The 20,713-nt window shown below is 40.0% G+C and overlaps 1 protein-coding gene across 1 annotated transcript in view; it reads left to right on the forward strand.

Moving 5' to 3' along the window:
- CHRNA5 (cholinergic receptor nicotinic alpha 5 subunit) overlaps positions 1 to 20,713 on the forward strand; it is a 27,999-nt gene continuing 7,286 nt past the window's right edge. The window contains exons 1-3 of the mRNA XM_005887619.2: positions 1 to 280; positions 15,531 to 15,682; positions 19,991 to 20,035. Coding sequence (XP_005887681.2) covers positions 154 to 280; positions 15,531 to 15,682; positions 19,991 to 20,035 — 324 coding nt within the window. The 5' untranslated portion in view covers positions 1 to 153. The remainder of the gene's footprint in view (positions 281 to 15,530; positions 15,683 to 19,990; positions 20,036 to 20,713) is intronic.

Genomic DNA, 20,713 nt, shown 5'->3' on the forward strand with positions numbered 1-20,713 from the left:
TACCCTGGCGCCAGCGGAGGAGCGGAGCACCGGGTCTGCTGCAGCTGCTGGCACTTGGCTCCAGCTCACACTCCCGGTTCTGTTTCTCGGGTCCGCGTTCCCCGCGCGACCGTCGTGTGGCGGCTCCCTGCGTTGACGCAAGGGTCCTGGTCGATGGCTGCGCCGGGGTGGGGGCGCTGGGTCCTCGGCCTCGGGCCCCTCCTGCTCCAGGTCTTCCTCCCTTTCCAGCTGGTCGCAGGGCGCTGGGGTCCGGAGGGCGCGGGGGGCGGCGTGCGCCGAGGTGAGCCTGGGCGGCGGAGGGCGGTCTGGGGCGTTCGCCCTCGGAGCGGGCGGAGGGGCTCGGAGCGGGCGGAGTGCGGCTGGCTGGGACCTCGGGGCGGCCGGGGCAGCTCCACGCCGGTACCCGGAGGTTGCAGCCGTCACGGAAAACCTTGTAACCGAGGGCGGTTATATTCTTCTCCTGGGGGCTTGGAGTGAGGTTTCAGCCTAAATGCTCAGATGTGTTTATTTAAATGTAGAGAAAAGGCCACTTTGACTTTTGTTCCATGACTCTCATCAGTCTGGGTGACTTAGTATGTATATACTTCGATACAACTTTTTCAATAAAAGATGCCCTCCTTATCCATCAGGGCTTTACTTTCTTGGTTTCAACTGGGTTTCCCACGTTGTTACTTTATTCTCAGACGAGTATGGAGGCTCCTTCATACTTGCCTGTGAATAAAGGGGGGTCGAACACCCCACTGTGAATAAAGTGGGGTGAATAAAGAGTCGAACACGACTGAGCGTTGCGCCCGCACACACATCAAGGCTCCTTGGGTTTAATACTAGGGATTAGGATTTGATCTGATTTGATTTACCGCTTGTCCCTGTCCTCTAACTTGACCCTTGGCGTTTCAAATCTTTCCTTTTGCCGATGATGAAAAGTGTGAATTGTGTAAGACTGGGGAGCGGACTAACTTGGCTGCAGAGCTATATCCATCCTGAATTCTTCCTTAGCATCTTGGAATAGAGTTTTTTCTTCTAGCCTTCTCTAGTTTAAAATGTTTGGGACAGGAATAGAAACAAAAGAAAATGCTTAGTACTTTTTCAAATTGAAAGCTTTAGAAAGTTTGTCAGCCCTCTCAATACCTTGAAGAAAAAATACTACCGCTTATGGAGCGCCTGTAAGTGTGATCGCCTGGAGAAGGGAATGGCTACCCACTCCAGTATTCTTGCCTTGAGAATTCCATGGACAGGACCCTGGCAGTCTACAGTCCATGGGGTGGCAGAGTCAGACACGACTGAGCGACTAACACGCACATGTTCCGTTAAGCAGGAGATAAAAGCTGAAGTTCACTACGCCAGTATTTCAGTTTTTATGAGTAAGGAAACTTTATTTGGGTATAAGCAGAACCTTTTCTTGTCTTTCCTTCCTTAAGGTTTTAAAACTCTGATTCCTGATTCTAGGAAGTGATAATCTTGAAGACTAGAATTATTTATTGCAGCATGTGTTGCTTTACAGTGACTGTAGAGAAATAATTAGGTGAAGGATGATTTAAACAAATAAAATCTGGTGCAGAAGGTGTCATAATTTAACAGAAAGAAAGGAGTGTGATTTTGGAGACAGGCAAACCTGGGTTCAAATTATGACACTTGTGTATCTTCACTTGGACAATCTTGTCTCAGCTGTCCTCCTCCTTTGAAAAACGGATGATACTGCTTACCTCTCAGTTGTTTTCAGGATTAAATAATACACGTGAAATGCCAAGCACTGTGCCTGACAGTAGAAAATAGTAGTCTCTATGCCTTTTGGAGAAAGTGGATAACTCTCATGTTGTGTTACATTTATATATATATTTTTTCTCTTGGTCCCACATGAGCTTCTTAAGAACTGTGATCTTATCCTGTGTATCTTTGTATCTCTTAAGACCTAGCTTATTGTAGCAGTCCAGTAAATGTTGGTGGATGAGTGATGGAACAGTAAGATCTCTCTGGATATCAGTTTCCTCATCTGTAAGATGAGTGAGCATTAAAGGCTTCCCTCTCTAGCTCTAAAATTCCAAGAAACTGTTGCTTTTAGCACGTGATCATTTGAAGAGTAATGTTGAAAAGACAATGGAATTGCACACTGGCTAATTTATATGCTTTTGTGTAAAACTGCAGAAAGTGAAGGTCACTCAGTCGTGTCCGACTCTTTGCGACCCCATACAGTCCATGGAATTCTCCAGGCCAGGATACTAGAATACTGGAGTGGGCAGCCATTATTTCCTTCTCCAGGGGATCTTCCCAACCCAGGGATCAAACTCAGGTCTCCCACATTGCAGGTGGATTGTTTACCAGCTGAGCCACCACAGAAGCCCCAGAAGTACTCCATTAATTTGCTGTGTTTCCTTGGGCATATTGCTTGACCTTACTGAACCATTATTTCTCCATCTTTAAAATTAGAAAGTGATAATAGATTTCAGGTGCTTCCAATCATAATTAATTTTACATTTACATTTTATTGTTTTCATATTCATCCTAGGACCTTAATAACTCTTCCTTGTGGTTTCCTGAGAGCCAGTCTCTAGGAAAAGAAAATGTCTGGTCTGCCAGCTGCCATACTTATTTAACTGGTGGAAGGTCACGGAGCTATGAAAGAGTCTCAGGAGGCAATTTTGTCTATATTAAAGAGTAGATAATTAACCTAGTACATTAAAAGAATATAAACCTTTTAAACCGACCCGACCCTGATTAGGAGAGGGATTTATGGAAATTAGTCATTGGTCAGTTATATTTCTTAGCTGTATAGTTGTGAGACATTTTCAATGGTTGAAACTTTATTTGTAGTGACTGAGTTCTGTTTCATTCAAAGGGAAATAAAATAATTATATTGTGGAAAATGAGAGCTATGAAAGATTTTTTTCTCCTCACCTTTAGTCATTTTCATTAACATATTAAGAAGCTAATAAAATACACATATAGTGACTGTCCTCTTTACTCTTATTATGATTGCTGCTGCTGCTGCTGCTAAATCGCTTCAGTTGTGTCCAACTCTGTGCAACCTCATAGATGGCAGCCCACCAGGCTCCCCCGTCCCTGGGATTCTCCAGGCAGGAATACTGGAGTGGGTTGCCATTTCCTTCTCCAATGCATGAAAGTGAAAAGTGAAAGTGAAGTCACTCAGTCGTGTCCGACTCTTAGCGACCCCATGGACTGCAGCCTACCAGGCTCCTGCATTATTATGATTACATCCAAAAGAATGTCGAGATGCATTATGTAAGGACACAGACTCTTCACACAGTTTAATTGAAAATAAAAATTATTTTTGTTTTCTTGCAAATGCTAAATATGCTCTGATTAGACTGAGCACCTGGAAGATAGGGTTTTATTTGTGTATCTCCTGATACATTTCGGTACCTAAGTTTGTAAATGTAGCCTGTTGATGGAACCTTAAAAAGGTTTTCAATCATTTGTCAGAATAAGGCTTTTTCGACCTATAATGTACAAATTAGATCTAGTAAGTAATTTTTTATAATTAGGATATGAGTTTTTTAATACGTAATTTCACTACAGAACATTTTTCTCTAATAGCATTACATTTCTTCCCTAAAAAATTGGAATTAAATTCTTTCAGATGTAATTTTAAATTTAATATTAAATAAGCATGTCTTGACAATGAGAGTTGGTGAATATTCCTTTTGGAAAAAAGTTTACAAAATGCGTCTATAAAACTGCTCTCCAAAGTGGCAAAGGTGTGGTTTTATAATGGCAATAAGACAGAAGAGATTCTTTTTAACGGTCTTTTTCTGCTTGGTGACTAAAATTTTAATTTAAATGTTTTGTTTCCACTTTGGGGACGCCTGATATCATTTCTTCTAACGGTGTTTGATTCAGTGACCACATGCTCCTTTCTTCTAAAGGCGAATTATAGTCTTTTGCCAATAAAAATAGGAATTAAATATGAATATTTGAATTCTGACAAAAAGAACAATATAACCTTTTAAAGTTAATGAATTATTTTTGGCTCTGCTGGGTCTTCATTGCTGCTCGTGGGTTGTCCCTAGTTGGGGCGAGCAGGGGCTTCTCTGCAATTGCAGTGCTTCTCATCGCTGTAGCTTCTCATTGCGGGGCATGGGCTCTAGAGTGCTCATGGCACATGGGCTGAGCCTCACGGCCATGTGGAATCTTCCCAGACCACAAGATGCCTGTAGTACCCGCTGAAAAATATCTCCAGATATTGTCAAATGGTTCTTTGGAGCAAAATTGTCTCCCTTTTTCCCCACCCTTGAGAATCACTGCTCTTAGTCTTGTATATCAGGGCTTCTCAAACTTTAATGCACACAAGAATCTTCTGGGGATGTTAGAATTGCAGCACTGATTCAGAGACATGGGCTGAGCTTCTGCATTTCTAACAAGCGCCTGGGTGGTGAATGCTCCTGGTCAGAGTACCACACACTGCGTAGCAACGTTGCAGACAGTTTCCCATTCATAGAAAGTGGGTGGATTCTCAAGAGGATGCAATGATAGTAATTATGAAAATAGAGGATTTACAATGAACTGTAGCCCAAACAGGAGAAGACTAATAAGAAGTAAGCTCCATCCCACCAGCCTAACAAATAGAGCCATCTTCCTTTTTCATGTTTCTCCCAGGCCCCACTACTCATTCATATTTGGACAGTCCTAAGGAGGAATTTTGCAAGAGTCTTATCAAGGTCACACAGGCTATAGTGAGCTGAGGCAACTTCATGTTCTGGCGGCTGTTTTAGTTCATGACACTAGAAATATATTAGCTCATAATACATATTTATTGCCTGTTGAGAGGTTTGTGGTGTCAAATTACGATAGTGAACTCTGCATTTATTCAATATGATGATGCTTAAACTTTTAAAGTGTGCAAGTTGTCTCTTTTTGAAAACTATTGACTAGACCTAAATTTAACACCACCTAAGGTCATTTTCTTACAGCCAGTGTTCTGAGAGTCAGGGCAAGATGTTAAATTCGGTTTACTAAAGCATATCAGTTACAGAGAAACTTTATCCAATACTTCTGTGATAAAAATCAATAGAAAATATAATGAAAATCCTTGAGTGAAAAAAAAAAAAACCTCTGCATTTCATTTATAACACTTAAAATAATGATTGGTAAGCATGCCTACTTGCCACATTGACAATGTTGGATATAGTATGCATTTCTTCTCATTTACAAAATGGTTGATTATGTTCACTTTTTTACCTTGCTATTGCTTAAAATAGACCTTTTTGGACTGCAGCAGAGAGGATCTTTTAAAAAGTATATAAGACACTTTTTGTTAACTTAAAAAAATACAAGGAGACTTGTAGGGGAAGATTACTCCAGGAATGTCTTAATTATGAATTGAGGGTATATAATATATATCACTCTTACAAACTTTTTAGATATATTATTTCATTCTATGATGACCTGTAAAGAAGAAATAGAAAGCTATTGGCAGTAACCAGCAAAATTGAAAACGTGTACCCTTGACTCAGCACTTCTGAGAGTAGGTGTCATGGAAGTCCTTGTATTAATACAAGGATTTAACTTGTATGTTAACTACAGCATTTTTTCATTGTAGCATTGTAAGAAATAATCAAAAGCTAACAACAGTATAAATGCCTACCAGTGGTGAGAGCTTACATAAATTATGATACAGCCATAACCCAGACCACTTCATGTCTTATGAAGAAAGCATGGAGATGGATGGATGTACATTGACATAGAGAATTGAATGAAAAAAAAAGCAAGTCGCAAAACTTAAAAAAGAAAACATTTGTTCTCTGTGTGTGAGTGCATTTTAAGATGTCCACACAACAAACTTAAAAGTGGTTAGCCTTGGAGGAAGGGAGATAAAGAGGAGGAAATGGACAGTTTCTACTTTTCATGTGCTTTTGGTTGGAATCTTGACAGTGATCATACGTGACTTTTGTAATGAAAGTATTATTTTGAGAAGAACAGAGACAAATCTGGGTCCTAGTTCTATCTCTGCTGCCTTCTAGCTACTGTTAGACCAGTGATTCTTAAAGATTCTTCTTAAATCTTTAGCATCTGCTACAACTCTGGTATATTAGAGCCTAACATGTGATACCCAGTTTAGTTTATTCTTTCATTCATTCAGCAAATGTTGAGTGGCTGCTTCCTGTGTCAGTCTTGGTGCCAGAGGTAGAGCAGAAAACTCTGGTGCCTGGCTTCCTGGGGGACATACTGAAGACAAATTTGCATATTTATTTACTTTCATCAGATCTACTATTAAACAGTATGGCTCTGCAGAGAACACTCCACAATGTGAAGGGCACTCCCTGCAAATGAGAATATGGCTGCAACCCTGAAGTCTGACACAGCGTTACTCAACACTATTGAGTTTGGGCTGGATAAATCTTTGTCATAGGGGCTGTCCTGTGCACTACTGGTGGCTCAGATAGAAAAGAATCTGCCTGCAACGTGGGAGACCCAGGTTCAATTCCTGGGTAAGGAAGATCCCCTGGAGATGGATATGGCAACACACTCCAGTATTCTTGCCTGGAGAATTCTATGGACAGAGGAGCCTGGCAGGCTATAACCCATGGGATCGCAGAGTCGTACATGACTAAGTGACCAACAGACACACCGTGCCCAACAGGATGTTTGGTAGCATCCCTGGCTTCCATCCACTGCTCACACCACCCCCTCCATGTGACAGTCCAAAACATCACCAAACATTTTCAACATTTTTCCAACAGATAGTCTTGTTTTATTTAAGTAAGTTAGAAAGTGGGGACACATGAATTTAATACCTAATTACTGGTGCCAAGTATTCAAATCACAGTTTTCAGCTTTGCAGTTTTGCATCCTTTCTTAATCACCATACTAAAATTAAGGATCAAGCTGACATTTCTTTGAAAATATGTGTGGTTTCAGTAAGTAACTTAAAAGTGAAACTTTTTTGATAAGTCATTCTTTTAATTCCTCAAACTTGAGACGATACCAGAGTAATGCTACTTGAGGAGTTACAGCTGGATTTGTGAAACCCAAATTTCAATCTCACAGAGTTAATAACAGTATACATATTGTACCTTTTATGTATTCAATTTAGTTTTTTCTGTCATTATATTTTTAACTACTTCAGAAGAATTGTCCATTAGTTTTTTGTTCTTATTCTTGTCCTACTTTTAGTGTGTTTCACTGCTAGGTTCTCTTTGTTTTTCTGAGATAATGTGATTCATGTGCTATTAGTAGGTTGGTATTCTAATTATTATTATTAGCTGTAAAGGGTAGAGACTTGAGGAGAGCTTTTCACTGAACTGTCATTGCAGTGTTGAGGGTGCCCAGTGCCACAGATATGTTATTCCTTCATTATTATTATTTTTTTTTTTTTTGCAAGTTTCCATTTTCTGTGGTATTCTATAGGGAGATGATCTTTGTTAGGCTATCAGGAAAGTTTTATGTAGAAATCAGAGCTCTACAGGCAGTAATTGCTTTGTGATAGTACTTTGGTGTATTTGCCTTTTGAGGTCTATCAGTTATCCTTACTTTAGCAGTCATTTATAGGCGAATAAGAATGACTGTGCTGGCACTTACAGGCACAGTTTTACTTAATCCTCACAATAACCTTATTAGGTTGGTAGTGTTTTAGACCAGTTTTACAGATGATAAAACTAATATGCAAAGAAGTTATATCTCCAGGTCAGACAATAAGTATTAGAGGATAGATAGAACCCAACTCGTGGACTTAAAATCTACTAGTTCTTAGCCAGCATGTTATATTGCCTCTCTTCATACTCAAATCTGAGTAGCACAAGGCCTCTATACCTTTAAAAAGATGTCTAGTGGGACTCTTAATCCTTAATAGTGAACTTCTGTAGCTCTTGTGACAGTTGCTTTCACAACCAAGGATGAAATTCTGAATTACTAGAAATAAATGGAAATTGTCAGATGGTATTAACTTCTTCATCTGTTCATGTATGCATTCAACACACAGACCATCTGCTCTGTGCCAGTATGTTGTTAGGACCTGGGGTTGTTGTTCAGTCGCTCAGTCGTGTCTGACTCTTTGCAACTCCATGGACTGCATCACACCAGGCTTCCCTGTCCTTCACCACCTCCCAGAGTTTGCTCAAACTCATGTCCATTGAGTTGGTGATGCCATCCAACCATCTCATCCTCTGTCAGCCCCTTCTCCTCCTGCCTTCAATCTTTCCCAGCATTAGGGTCTTTTCCAATCAATTGGCTCTTTACACCAGGTGGCCAAAGTATTGGAGCTTCAGCTTCAGCATCAGTCCTTCCTTTTCCTGAATATTCAGGACTGATTTGCTTTAGGATTGACTGGTTTGATCTCCTTGCTGTCCAGGAGACTCTCAAGAGTCTTACCCAGCACCACTGTTCAAAGGCATCAGTTCTTTGGTACTCAGCCTTTTTTATTGTCCAGCTCTCACATTTGTAAATGACTACTAGAAAAAGCATAGCTTTAAGGGTCCCAATTTCTCCACATTTTAACCAAAAAACATGTTATTATCTGTATTACTTATTATAGCCATCTTAGGGGGTATGACATGGTATCTCATGGCTAAAGGTTTTGAACATCTTTTTGTGTAATTATTGGCCTTTCTTTCACTTGCTCCTTGGAGGAAAAGCAATGACCAAACTAGACAGCATATTAAAAAACAGAGACATTACTTTGCCAACAAAGGTCCATCTAGTCAAAGCTATGGTTTTTCCAGTAGTCATGTATGGATGTGAGAGTTGAACTATGAAGAAAGCTGAGTGCTGAAGAATTGACTCTTGAGAGTCCCTTGGACTGCAAGGAGATCAAACCAGTCAATCCTAAAGCAAATCAGTCCTGAATATTCAGGAAAAGGAAGGACTGATGCTGAAGCTGAAACTCCAATACTTTGGCCACCTGATGTAAAGAGCCAATTGATTGGAAAAGACCCTAATGCTGGGAAAGATTGAAGGCAGGAGGAGAAAGGGACAACACAGGATAAGATGGTTAGATGGCATCACTGACTCGATGGACATGAGTTTGAGCAAGCTCCAGGAGTTGGTATCAGACAGGAAAGTCTGGCGTGCTGCAGTCCATAGGATTGCAAAGAGTTGGACACGACTGAGTGACTGAACTGAACTGAACTATCTGTTTTTAAATTGATTAGGTTATTGAGTCTTTTATTATTCAAGTCCCTTGTCAGATGTATAATTTACAAATTATTTCTCCTGTTTCTCTCTTTAAGTAGTAAGGGAAGAAAAGCTACTCTTAACTTAGTACTGTGATCAGCACTAAGTATAATGCTGTAGGAATGCCAAACTAAAGAAATGATTCCTGCATTCCAGGACATTGGTTTCCTGGAGACCCATGACTTATGTGACATAATTGAAAAATAGTGCAGAGCAATACAGTAAGTCCCTTACATATGAACCTTCAGGTTGTGAACTTTTAAGATGTGAACGTGCCCCTGTATGCCAACTGTTGTACTGTACTTCTATATTTTCAAGGTACTCTAAGATGAAAAATATTTTATTTTTTGTGTTTGTTTCTTATGTATTATTTGTGTGCAAAGTATTATAAACCTACTCAGTACAGTACTATTCAGCTGTGTTAGTTGGATATCTAGGCTAACTTTGTTAGACTTACGAACAAATTTGACTTATGAGTACACCCTCAGAACAGAACTCATTCATACGTAGGGTACTTTCTGTATAGTAATTGCCACAGGATTCCTAGGAACCTAGGTTGAAAGCGATTGCTTTAAAGTATTTATTTTGAGTAGGATGAGCAAATGTTAATTATTCACAACAAATTTTTAAAAATAATTTTTTAGTTTGATTCAGTTTCTATAGAAGTTAGCTTATATATAGTATCACATTTTCTGAATCAGTCCTTACTACTAGATGGTAAATGTGGATTTACCTGTCTTTGAGTACTAGTGCATTTCCAGCATTTGGCATAGTGCCTGATACAAGGCATATTCTGTTAAATGTTTGTTGAATGAATGAGCAAACATTGGTGGGGCTTGAGCTGTCAGGGGATATAACCTTAAACCTCTTTTCCAGTTGTCATGAGGTGGAAGAAGTTAATGTGGAAAGAGGAAGAGGCTGCGGGGAGCTGAGCTCTGCCGCTGATGAGCTCTGTAGCGCTGGCCTTTCTGGTCTATATCCTCATTTGTTAAGTAAGGGGATGTGCTTGATCATCTCCTTCTTAATATTTTGGGGTTTATGAGCAGTATAAACTGAAAACACTTAGAACCAGATGAAGAAACATAGCCTCTAAGTAGAGTGTGAGTGCACCATTAAGTTTCTGTGCTAAAATACCATGGACCTTTGCACCTATCATTTCTGTAACATTGAACTAGGAAACTGTTATTTCTAGTATTGGATGTACTGAGAAGGTGTTCACAAGGTAGCACCTTAAGGGTTCCCATTAAGTAGAATGATTATCATTTTATTTATTTATACCCTATCTACTTTCTTTCAAACAAAATTTAAGGTGGCAATTCGAGTTAGTATTTTTTTTCCCCTAAGACAAAGTTTCCTTCAGTTCAGTTCAGTCCAGTTGCTCAGTCGTGTCCAACTCTTTGCGACCCCATGAATCGCAGCACACCAGGCCTCCCTGTCCATCACCAACTCCCAGAGTTCACCCAGACTCACGTCCATCGAGTCAGTGATGCCATCCAGCCATCTCATCCTCTGTCGTCCCCTTCTCCTCCCGCCCCCAATCCCTCCCAGCATCAGAGTCTTTTCCAATGAGTCAACTCTTCACATGAGGTGACCAAAGTACTGGAGTTTCAGCTTTAGCATCATTCCTTCCAAAGAAATCCCAGGGCTGATCTCCTTCAGAATAGACTGGTTGGATCTCCTTGCAGTCCAAGGGACTCTCAAGAGTCTTCTCCAACACCGAAGTTCAAAAGCATCAATTCTTCGGTGCTCAGCCTTCTTCACAGTCCGACTCTCACATCCATACATGACCACTGGAAAAACCATAGCCTTGACTAGACGGACCTTTGTTGGCAAAGTAATGTCTCTGCTTTTGAATATGCTGTCTAGGTTGGTCATAACTTTCCTTCCGAGGAGTAAGCGTCTTTTAATTTCATGGCTGCAATCACCATCTGCAGTGATTTTGGAGCCCAAAAAAATACAGTCTGACACTGTTTCCACTGTTTCCCCATCTATTTCCCATGAAGTGATGGGACCGGATGCCATGATCTTCGTTTTCTGAATGTTGAGCTTTAAGCCAACTTTTTCACTCTCCACTTTCACTTTCATCAAGAGGCTTTTTAGTTCCTCTTCACTTTCTGCCATAAGAGTGGTGTCATCTGCATATCTGAGGTTATTGATATTTCTCCCGGCAATCTTGATTCCAGCTTGTGTTTCTTCCAGTCCAGCGTTTCTCATGATGTACTCAGCATATAAGTTAAATAAGCACGGTGGCAATATACAGCCTTGACGTACTCCCTTTCCTATTTGGAACCAGTCTGTTGTTCCATGTACAGTTCTAACTGTTGCTTCCTGACCTGCCTACAAATTTCTCAAGAGGCAGGTCAGGTGGTCTGGTATTCCCATCTCTTTCAGAATTTCCCACAGTTTATTGTGATCCACACAGTCAAAGGCTTTGGCATAGTCAATAAAGCAGAAATAGATGTTTTTATGGAACTCTCTTGCTTTTTCCATGATCCAGCGGATGTTGGCAATTTGACCTCTAGTTCCTCTGCCTTTTCTAAAACCAGCTTGAATGTCAGGAAGTTCACGGTTCATGTATTGCTGAAGCCTGGCTTGGAAATTTTGAGCATTACTTTACTAGCATGTGAGATGAGTGCAATTGTGCGGTAGTTTGAGCCTTCTTTGGCATTGCCTTTCTTTGGGATTGGAATGAAAACTGACCTTTTCCAGTCCTGTGGCCACTGCTGAGTTTTCCAAATTTGCTGGCATATTGAGTGCAGCACTTTTACAGCATCATCTTTCAGTATTTGAAATAGCTCAACTGGAATTCCATCATCTCCACTAGCTTTGGTTGTAGTGATGCTTTCTAAGGCCCACTTAGAATGACTTCACATTCCAGGATGTCTGGCTCTAGGTCAGTGATCACACCATCATGATTATCTGGGTCATGTGGATCTTTTTTGTACAGTTCTTCTGTGTATTCTTGCCACCTCTTCTTAATATCTTCTGCTTCTGTTAGGTCCATACCATTTCTGTCCTTTATCGAGCCCATCTTTGCATGAAATGTTCCCTTGGTATCTCTAATTTTCTTGAAGAGATCTCTAGTCTTTCCCATTCTGTTGTTTTCCTCTATTTCTTTGCATTGATCGCTGAGGAAGGCTTTCTTATCTCTTCTTGCTGTTCTTTGGAACTCTGAAAGAATGTGGTCCACTGGAGAAGGGAATGGCAAACCACTTCAGTATTCTTGCCTTGAGAACCCCATGAACAGTATGAAAAGGCGAAATGATAGGATACTGAAAGAGGAACTCCCCAGGTCAGTAGGTGCCCAATATGCTACTGGAGATCAGTGGAGAAATAACTCCAGAAAGAATGAAGGGATGGAGCCAAAGCAAAACCAATACCCAGCTGTGGATGTGACTGGTGATAGAAGCAAGGTCCGATGCTGTAAAGAGCAATATTGCATAGGAACCTGGAATGTCAGGTCCATGAATCAAGGCAAATTGGAAGTGGTCAAACAAAAGATGGCAAGAGTGAATGTCGACATTCTAGGAATCAGCAAACTAAATGGACTGGAATGGGTGAATTTAACTCAGATGACCATTATATCTACTACTGTGGGCAGGAATCCCTCAGAAGAAATGGAGTAGCCATCATGGTCAACAAAAGAGTCCGAAACACAGTACTTGGATGCAATCTCAAAAACGACAGAATGATCTCTGTTCGTTTCCAAGGCAAACCATTCAATATCACAGCAATCCAAGTCTATGCCCCAACCAGTAATGCTGAAGAAGCTGAAGTTGAACGGTTCTATGAAGACCTACAAGACCTTTTAGACCTAACACCCAAAAAAGATGTCCTTTTCATTATAGGGGACTGGAATGCAAAAGTAGGAAGTCAAGAAACACCTGGAGTGACAGGCAAATTTGGCCTTGGAATACGGAATGAAGCAGGACAAAGACTAATAGAGTTTTGCCAAGAAAATGCACTGGTCATAGCAAACACCCTCTTCCAACAACACGAGAGAAGGCTCTACACATGGACATCACCAGATGGTCAACACCAAAATCAGATTGATTATTTTCTTTGCAGCCAAAGATGGAGAAGCTCTATACAGTCAGCCAAAACAAGACCAGGAGCTGACTGTGGCTCAGATCATGAACTCCTTATTACCAAATTCAGACTTAAATTGAAGAAAGTAGAGAAAACCACTAGACCATTCAGGTATGACCTAAATCAGATCCCTTATGATTATACAGTGGAAGTGAGAAATAGATTTAAGGGCCTAGATCTGATAGATAGAGTGCCTGATGAACAATGGAATGAGGTTCGTGACATTGTACAGGAGACAGGGATCAAGACCATCCCCATGGAAAAGAAATGCAAAAAAGCAAGATGGCTGTCTGGGGAGGCCTTACAAATAGCTGTGAAAAGAAGAGAAGCGAAAAGCAAAGGAGAAAAGTTTTCTTAGATGCTATTAAAAAACATTAAAAAAATTTTTTTAGGACCTACTGTATAGCACAGGGAACTAGACACGGTATCTTGTAATAACCTAAAATGGAAAAGGAACTTCCCTCAACAGCATTTCTGGACACAAACCTCATGGTTCTGAAAAGTCTCTCAGAAATTCAGTGCCTGGCATAGATGTTTTCACTATACACATGATATACATGACCATCCAATATTTACCCAATCCCATCAGAGTGTTATCGCTGTCTTTTAAACAACCTTAAAGTTTTGGTGTTTCAGAGACTATAACATTTTAAAATAGAATTAGAATAGGAGAAACTGGTCAATAATGCTATTTTAACTTTAACCTCTGAAATTAACAGCTTTTAAACATTACAGAGAATGACTCCTTCATGTATAATATTCTAATTGAATTGCAATAGCTCCAATACTGTGCATTTCAGCAGGAGACTTTTACAGAGGCATGGCACAAACTTATGGTATTTATAGGTTAAATCAAATATCTTACATAGCCTAGGGAAGCAAGACATAAACTCTGAAGACTGAGCTGCTCTATTAATTAAGGAATAGGCAGTGAGAGAAAATCAGAGGATGGATTTCCTCTAGCTAAAATAACTAGATACTTTTTAATAGCTCTACATAGAAAACATGGTCTCTCATAACAAAAAGAGATTTTGTGAAAGTGCTAATTTTCTGTCAAATCATTTTTTCAGGTTAGAGAAAGATCAACACTAGCTACTCCAAACCTGCAATATATACTTTATGATAAATAAGCCATTGACATTTTGTTTTAAATAAGTGTTTTTTCTTTGTAAAATCATGAGTTTTGAGTAAATATCATCCTTGAATTTCACGGATTCCACATTTCCTAACAGATACACTCCAGTGTCCATAAAACACTAAAAACCCATTTCTTTAAAGAGACATATTTAAACTCAGTAGAAGTGTAAACATTACTATGATCCATAAATCTAATTAATCTTTGGCTATGGCATCTCAAACTTTTAAAATTTTGTCTTTTTTTTTTTTAAGTCTTGAACCCTAAGGTAATTGTATACAATGTGTAGCAAAGATATGACAAAGCTGAATAATTTACTCAATATTTATGTGTTTGTATATATTAAATGCATTTAAATTAAAGCATACAGTTCATGGGGTCTCAAGGAGTTGGATACGACATAGTGACTGAACAACAACAACAAATTAAAGCAGGTTTATTTTATATTTATGCTGCATGCTAAGTTGCTTAGTCGTATCCGACTCTTTGCAACCGAGTGGACTATAGCCTGCCAGGCTCCTTTGTCCATGGGTTTCTGCAGGCAAGAATACTGGAGTGGGTTGCCATTTCCTTTTCCAGGGATCTTCCAGACTCAGGGATTGAAGCACGTCTCTTATGTCTTCTGCATTGGCAGGTGGGTTCTTTACCACTGGCACCAGTTTACCAATACATTTTAATACATCTGTTTTCTAGGTTTGGAGTTTTATGACAAGCAACCCCCCAGCCCTGGTAATTTAAAAGCTTTTGTTACTTAGGTGTTAAATTACTCTGTGTTAAGTACTGAGTGCTTCTTATGGAACTCAGCCTATTTCCATGTGAATAATCTGATTTAACTAAGAAATAGATCTGAGCCAGAGTGTCCCTCCTGGATCACAAACATTTGTATTAATATTTTATATTAAAATCTCCTATGTCAATAGCCTAAATAATACTTTGTTGTTGTTCAGTCGCTCAGTCGCGTCCAACTCTTTGTGACCCCATGGACTGCAGCATGCAGGCTTCCCTGTCCTTCACGATCTCCCAGGGTTTGCTCAAACTCATGTCCTTTGAGTCGATGATGCCATCCAACCATCTCATCCTCTGTCGCCCCCTTTGGTTCATTCGTAATGCTGAACTTTTTAAAAGTCTATGTGTTTCATGGGAGAGAAGCCAATCCACTAACTTCCAAAAATTTGTTGTACAGGATTAGCTGAACCATCCGTTGTTGCCAAACACGAAGATAGTTTGTTTAAGGATTTATTTCAAGACTACGAAAGATGGGTTCGTCCTGTGGAACACCTGAATGACAGAATAAAAATAAAGTTCGGCCTCGCAATATCTCAGTTAGTGGATGTGGTAGGTGTGCGCGTCATTATGTATTCGTTTCACACAGGTTTATGCAGAGCGTCTTGTGCACGCAAGCGCCGTGCCAGGCCACAGAGATAACGGGTGAATGAACACGGCCGTTGTCCTCAAGGAGCTCACCAGGGAAAAACAATGATTACACTGCAGACACAGGAATACTGTATGTTTATGTAATCTGGTAGAGTTTAGAAATCATTTTATCTCATTTGGTGATTAAAATAGGCCTATTCTTAATAAATTCGAAGTGATTAAATATTTTATATGGAAGTTTCTCCTTAAATGTGTTTTAAAAATATGACCAAAAGATCAAAATTTTAAAAGAAAAAATCCAAGAGTTAGAGTTGTAGATTTTTAGAACCAAAAAGGATCTCAACAGATTATTGCTTTAGTATCACACTTACAGTGTTTCTGAGATCTTTTCATGTGAGATTTACCAGGAAGTAAATTCTCTTCATAAACTTGTTTTTGTTGTCAAGAGATTCTATTTTAAACTAAAAGGTTCACACTAATTTTCAATCTAGTTTCTTCTTGTTCTGATCATATTAATCAATAATTATTTCCCTGTTGTGTTCCCAGAATAGTTGACAAGTATTTGTGTGTGTGTGTGTGTGTGTGTGTGTAACATAAGTGTGCCTTTATTTTCTGATTATAGAAGCAGTGCATGGTTTTTGGAAAGAGTTTTGAAAGTTCAAAAAAATACAAATAAGAAAACAAAAATTGACTGTAATTCTACCACCCAGAGGTGACCACTGGTCATGTTTGGTTGTATTTCTTGCCAGTTTTTTCTTTATGAGTACGTTATAAAATTGTGATATTATTTTAGATATAATTTTGATTACTACTTTTTCCCCTATTGTTATGTGATGAACATTTTTTATGTTAATACATAATCTTTAAATTAATTTTTAATGGCTATATTTAATTTATAATTTATTTTAAACATTCTTTTATAATAGCAGAAACTTTTGTAAAATTGTTCCCAATTTTTCCTATTATAAATGACAATGATGAATATATTTGTACATAATAAGCAAGGAAGGTGGTGAATCAAAAGATATACAGTTTTTGAAGTCTGTTGATTAATATAGGTCACCACATTCCTTCCAGAAAGATCAATCAATATGGATTCTGTGCTTGATCCTTTGCAGGGCAATCCAGGGAGATTTTAAATATAAATTAAAAATAGGGAAGTAGGATGTAGTTACTAGGACTTGCTTTCAACCTTTCTTTCCAGTTGGGATCGTTAGCATGTAAATGGAGTAAGGGTAGAACACTGCAGTACTAAAGCGTGATGTCACAGAAATCTGGCTATTCAGATCTTGGTGACTGAGACTATCAAAGAAGTCAGAGTGCTTGAGCTGGCCTTGTGCTAAGCATAGGATCTGGCATGCAGAGAAGAAAGAACTTTAATAACAAGGAACAGGATGATCACAGTGATTACATAAGTGATGCTAAGCCTTTTTGTTGAGCGGTTCAGATCAATGGTGTGACTGGACGGGAGAGGAGGTGGCGAGTGATACCTGGCTGCCACTGTGCCTTTGCTCCTGCCGTCACTGTTTGGGGGACTTTCCTTCTCAGCACAAGCCATTTTCCTGCAAGGCCAAATTCGTCTGTCAGACTCTGAAATCCAAACTTCTGAAGACAGTCTCTCCTCTGATCCAGTTACACTGACTGGCACTCATGTGCTGTCTCCTCACTAAGGCAGAGTGAGCCTTAGTCCTTGTGTCTCTTCTAACATGGTGTCTGGCACAGAGTAAATGCTGAGTGAATGAGAGATCTGATGGGTAACAGACATGGTAAAAGCAGAACTTTAGGAAGATTAATACAAATACATGGCTTTGAGGAGGGAAAGATTAGAAGCTTGAGAGGCAAGTTAGAAGACCACATATAAGAAGGAACAGGACTTGACCACTGAGTATGGGGGGAGGCGTCTGATTCTGAAGCCTGGATGGTTAGAAGGGTAACCAATTGGAAAGTAAAACCTAGTTGTGATGGAGGCAGGACAGAGAAGATGATGGATTTGCTTTTGCTATGAGGCCATCGTGGTGCATTCAAAAGAAAATGTTGGCAAGGCCCCTGGAAGGTCAAGTCTGGGTCTGAAGTGAGAGACAAGGCTGAGGATGTCATTTTGGAATTACTGGCCTAGGGGTGATTGTTAAAAGCTTTGAATTGGTGCGTTTTTAAAGCAGAGAGAGCAGGAGCCTGATCCTTCAAAAACATTCATAGAAAGTGGGTGGGTTAGCCAAGCAGAGAAGTTGAGGAAGGGTGGCCTCTTAAGAGAACAGCCCAGAAAATGTACAGTCATGGCAGTGGGAGGGTAGGGGGACTGTAGTGAAGGAAGATGAGGGCCAAGGGTCCTGGACATTGAGACCAGAATTTCACTGAATTGCTTATCAGTAGGTTTATGTTCCTTTCCATCGCTGAAGTCTTTGCCCTGCAACCTTGTGGTCATGTTTAGTGGCTCTGGAAGTTTCCTCAGATTCCCGTTCCATTGTGTTCTCGCTCTCTTGTTAAAACCTCAGTGTTGGCTTGTTTGTTTTGATTTTATTTTTATGGTCAGGTTAAAATCAATCTACTAATCCTAAAACTTTTCTGCTTTGCTTATGAGTATTAACATTTCATTTATTTGTGGTTTCCTCTTGAGTGTCATCTTACACTTTTCTTTCCTCAGTTGCATCCTCCACTGGGTTAAACACACGACAGATGCTCGAGAGACACTTGAGATTGAAATAAGCTATATCCCCTGAGTCAATGGCTACTTCCACATCTTTTGAGCCAGTTGTGAATTTATGGATTATTCTTTTATCTATGTTACTGTTGAAGATACTAAGTACTGACTAGGTCCTACCTCACAGCGTAAAATTGATGTGTGTTCACATTTTCTGGGGAAATGGTCTATAATTTTCATCAGAGTCTCACAGATGACCTACTGGCATGCAGCATGCCTATTATGTGTTTACCAAAACTCCCCTAATTTTTGATGCCTCTGTTTAGAACTTCTGCCTGAAAGGCATATTCTAATAGAGGGCTCAGCAGTTATTCTGGATGGTGTGTGACTTTGGGGTGGGCAGTAGAGCTGGTGGTGTAGGGTTTAAATTTGGGAGTTTTGAGTTCTAGAGTAGATTTTACCCACAAACTGGTGGTGTGATTTTAAGCAAGTTTCCATTGGGCCAGTTTCCACGTTTGCAAAATGAAGGGATTATGATAGAAAAAATCTCTAGTTCCTTTCCAGCGCTAGTATTTTAATCGAGGAAAATTGCTGTTTGGAAAACACACCATAAGCGGGATGGCCATGCTCTTTCCTAGGACCCATTCTCCATGTAGGGACTAACAGCTGCCTTTGTGCCTAGGGGTATGCTTTTTTCTGTCCTGCTCCTTTCTCCTAGGACCTTCATGTGTTGTTTGGATGGGATAGGCAATGGGGATACTCTAGTCACCTAAGCTATTTATACCCCATCCTGTTTCCCCAACTGTAGCGACTGCCTTGGCTTCTGTGGGTCTCTGTGCTCTGAGCATTGTATCCTATACAAGGTCCGTTTGTGGTTGATGACCATGATGATCTTTTAGTGGTGCAGTTGGCTCTATGATATTTCAGTAAAATTTAATGGAAGAGCTGCCACTTTAATTAGGCCTTGAAAATTCAGTGAAGGACTGGCATAAGCAAAGATGAGACAATAGGAAGGTCTAAGTGGCAAGGACCTCTGGTTCTCTAGAAAAGTCGGATGTAAAAGCTTTATGAATTTAACATCCAAGTCTCTGACCTCCACACTTTTTCTACATAACAGCTCCATAGAGAGATTGACATTTGTGCCTTTGCAGAAGCAAATGACAAGTTATAGCCCCTCAAGAATGCATACACTGTATCTCACCAATTGTAGGATGTACATTTCCCCACGTTTTAGTACTTCTGAAATCAAGATGTCTTATAATTAACGACAGCTTACAATTCATTATCAGCCTTTTTCTTTCTTCCTTAGTGCTAAGTACATAAAATAATGCTGTGCTTCTTAGATTGCATCTTAGATTTAAGGAAATGTAGTCTTTGAGACTATTAACGTTAAATGGGAAAATGCCAATGGTGGCCTTTATGGCAGGTTATCTGAAATACAGAGTATGTTGGAAGGAATAATGTGAGATTAGGCTGGAAAAAAAGATCCTGCTTTTCTAGAGAACCGGATTGATGAACAGAATGTACTATTCTATAGAGAGGAGTGCTTATATAAAATCTGATAAAATTCTTAGAGAATTATCATTTCTGTAATTGAAATAATCAACCTTTTAAATTTTTTTATTTTATAGGATGAGAAAAATCAGTTAATGACAACCAATGTCTGGTTGAAACAGGTATGTATTGAATTTGAAGGGCCATGTAACTGTTAACTGGTGCCATTGTTATTACAGAGTTTGTAGCACAGAAGGGACATGAATATTTGGTCTCGGTGGACAAGCAGGAGGCAGAAAAGTGAGGGAGATGGAGTCTTGTATTCATGCAGTTAATACTGAGTGCCTAGCATTTGGCAGGCACTGTTCTGGGCACTGGGGAAGCAGCAGTGAACAAAACAGACAGAAGTCTAGCCCTCAAGGAACGTCATTCCAATGGGGGGCAGTGGGATAAATAGGAAGTTGTATAGTACTTTTCAAGCTGATAAGCTTGGAGAAAAATACTGAAAAGGCAGACAGGAAGTGCTGGGGACTGGACTTTTAAATTGGATGGCAGGAGAAGTGCCACTGAGAAGGTAAGATTTGAACAAAGACTTGAAGAAGAAGCAAGCCACTCAAGTATCTGGGGGAGGAGTGTCCAGGCAGAGGGACACAAACGTGCAAAGGCCCTGAGGTTGGAAGGTGCCTGGTGTGTTGAGGGAGTAGCAAAGAAGCCAGCTGCTAGGGGTGAGTGGCCATGGGATGGGAGTGGGAGATGAGGTCAGTGAAGCTACCAGAGGCCGATGGGTACTCCTAGCATAGGTTATGAGTAGTGGCTTCTAGGCCACTGTAGGATTTTGGTTTTTACTCTGAGTGAGATGG

The sequence above is a fragment of the Bos mutus genome, chromosome 21 (assembly GCF_027580195.1).
Source record: "Bos mutus isolate GX-2022 chromosome 21, NWIPB_WYAK_1.1, whole genome shotgun sequence".
Taxonomy (NCBI): Eukaryota; Metazoa; Chordata; class Mammalia; order Artiodactyla; family Bovidae; genus Bos; species Bos mutus.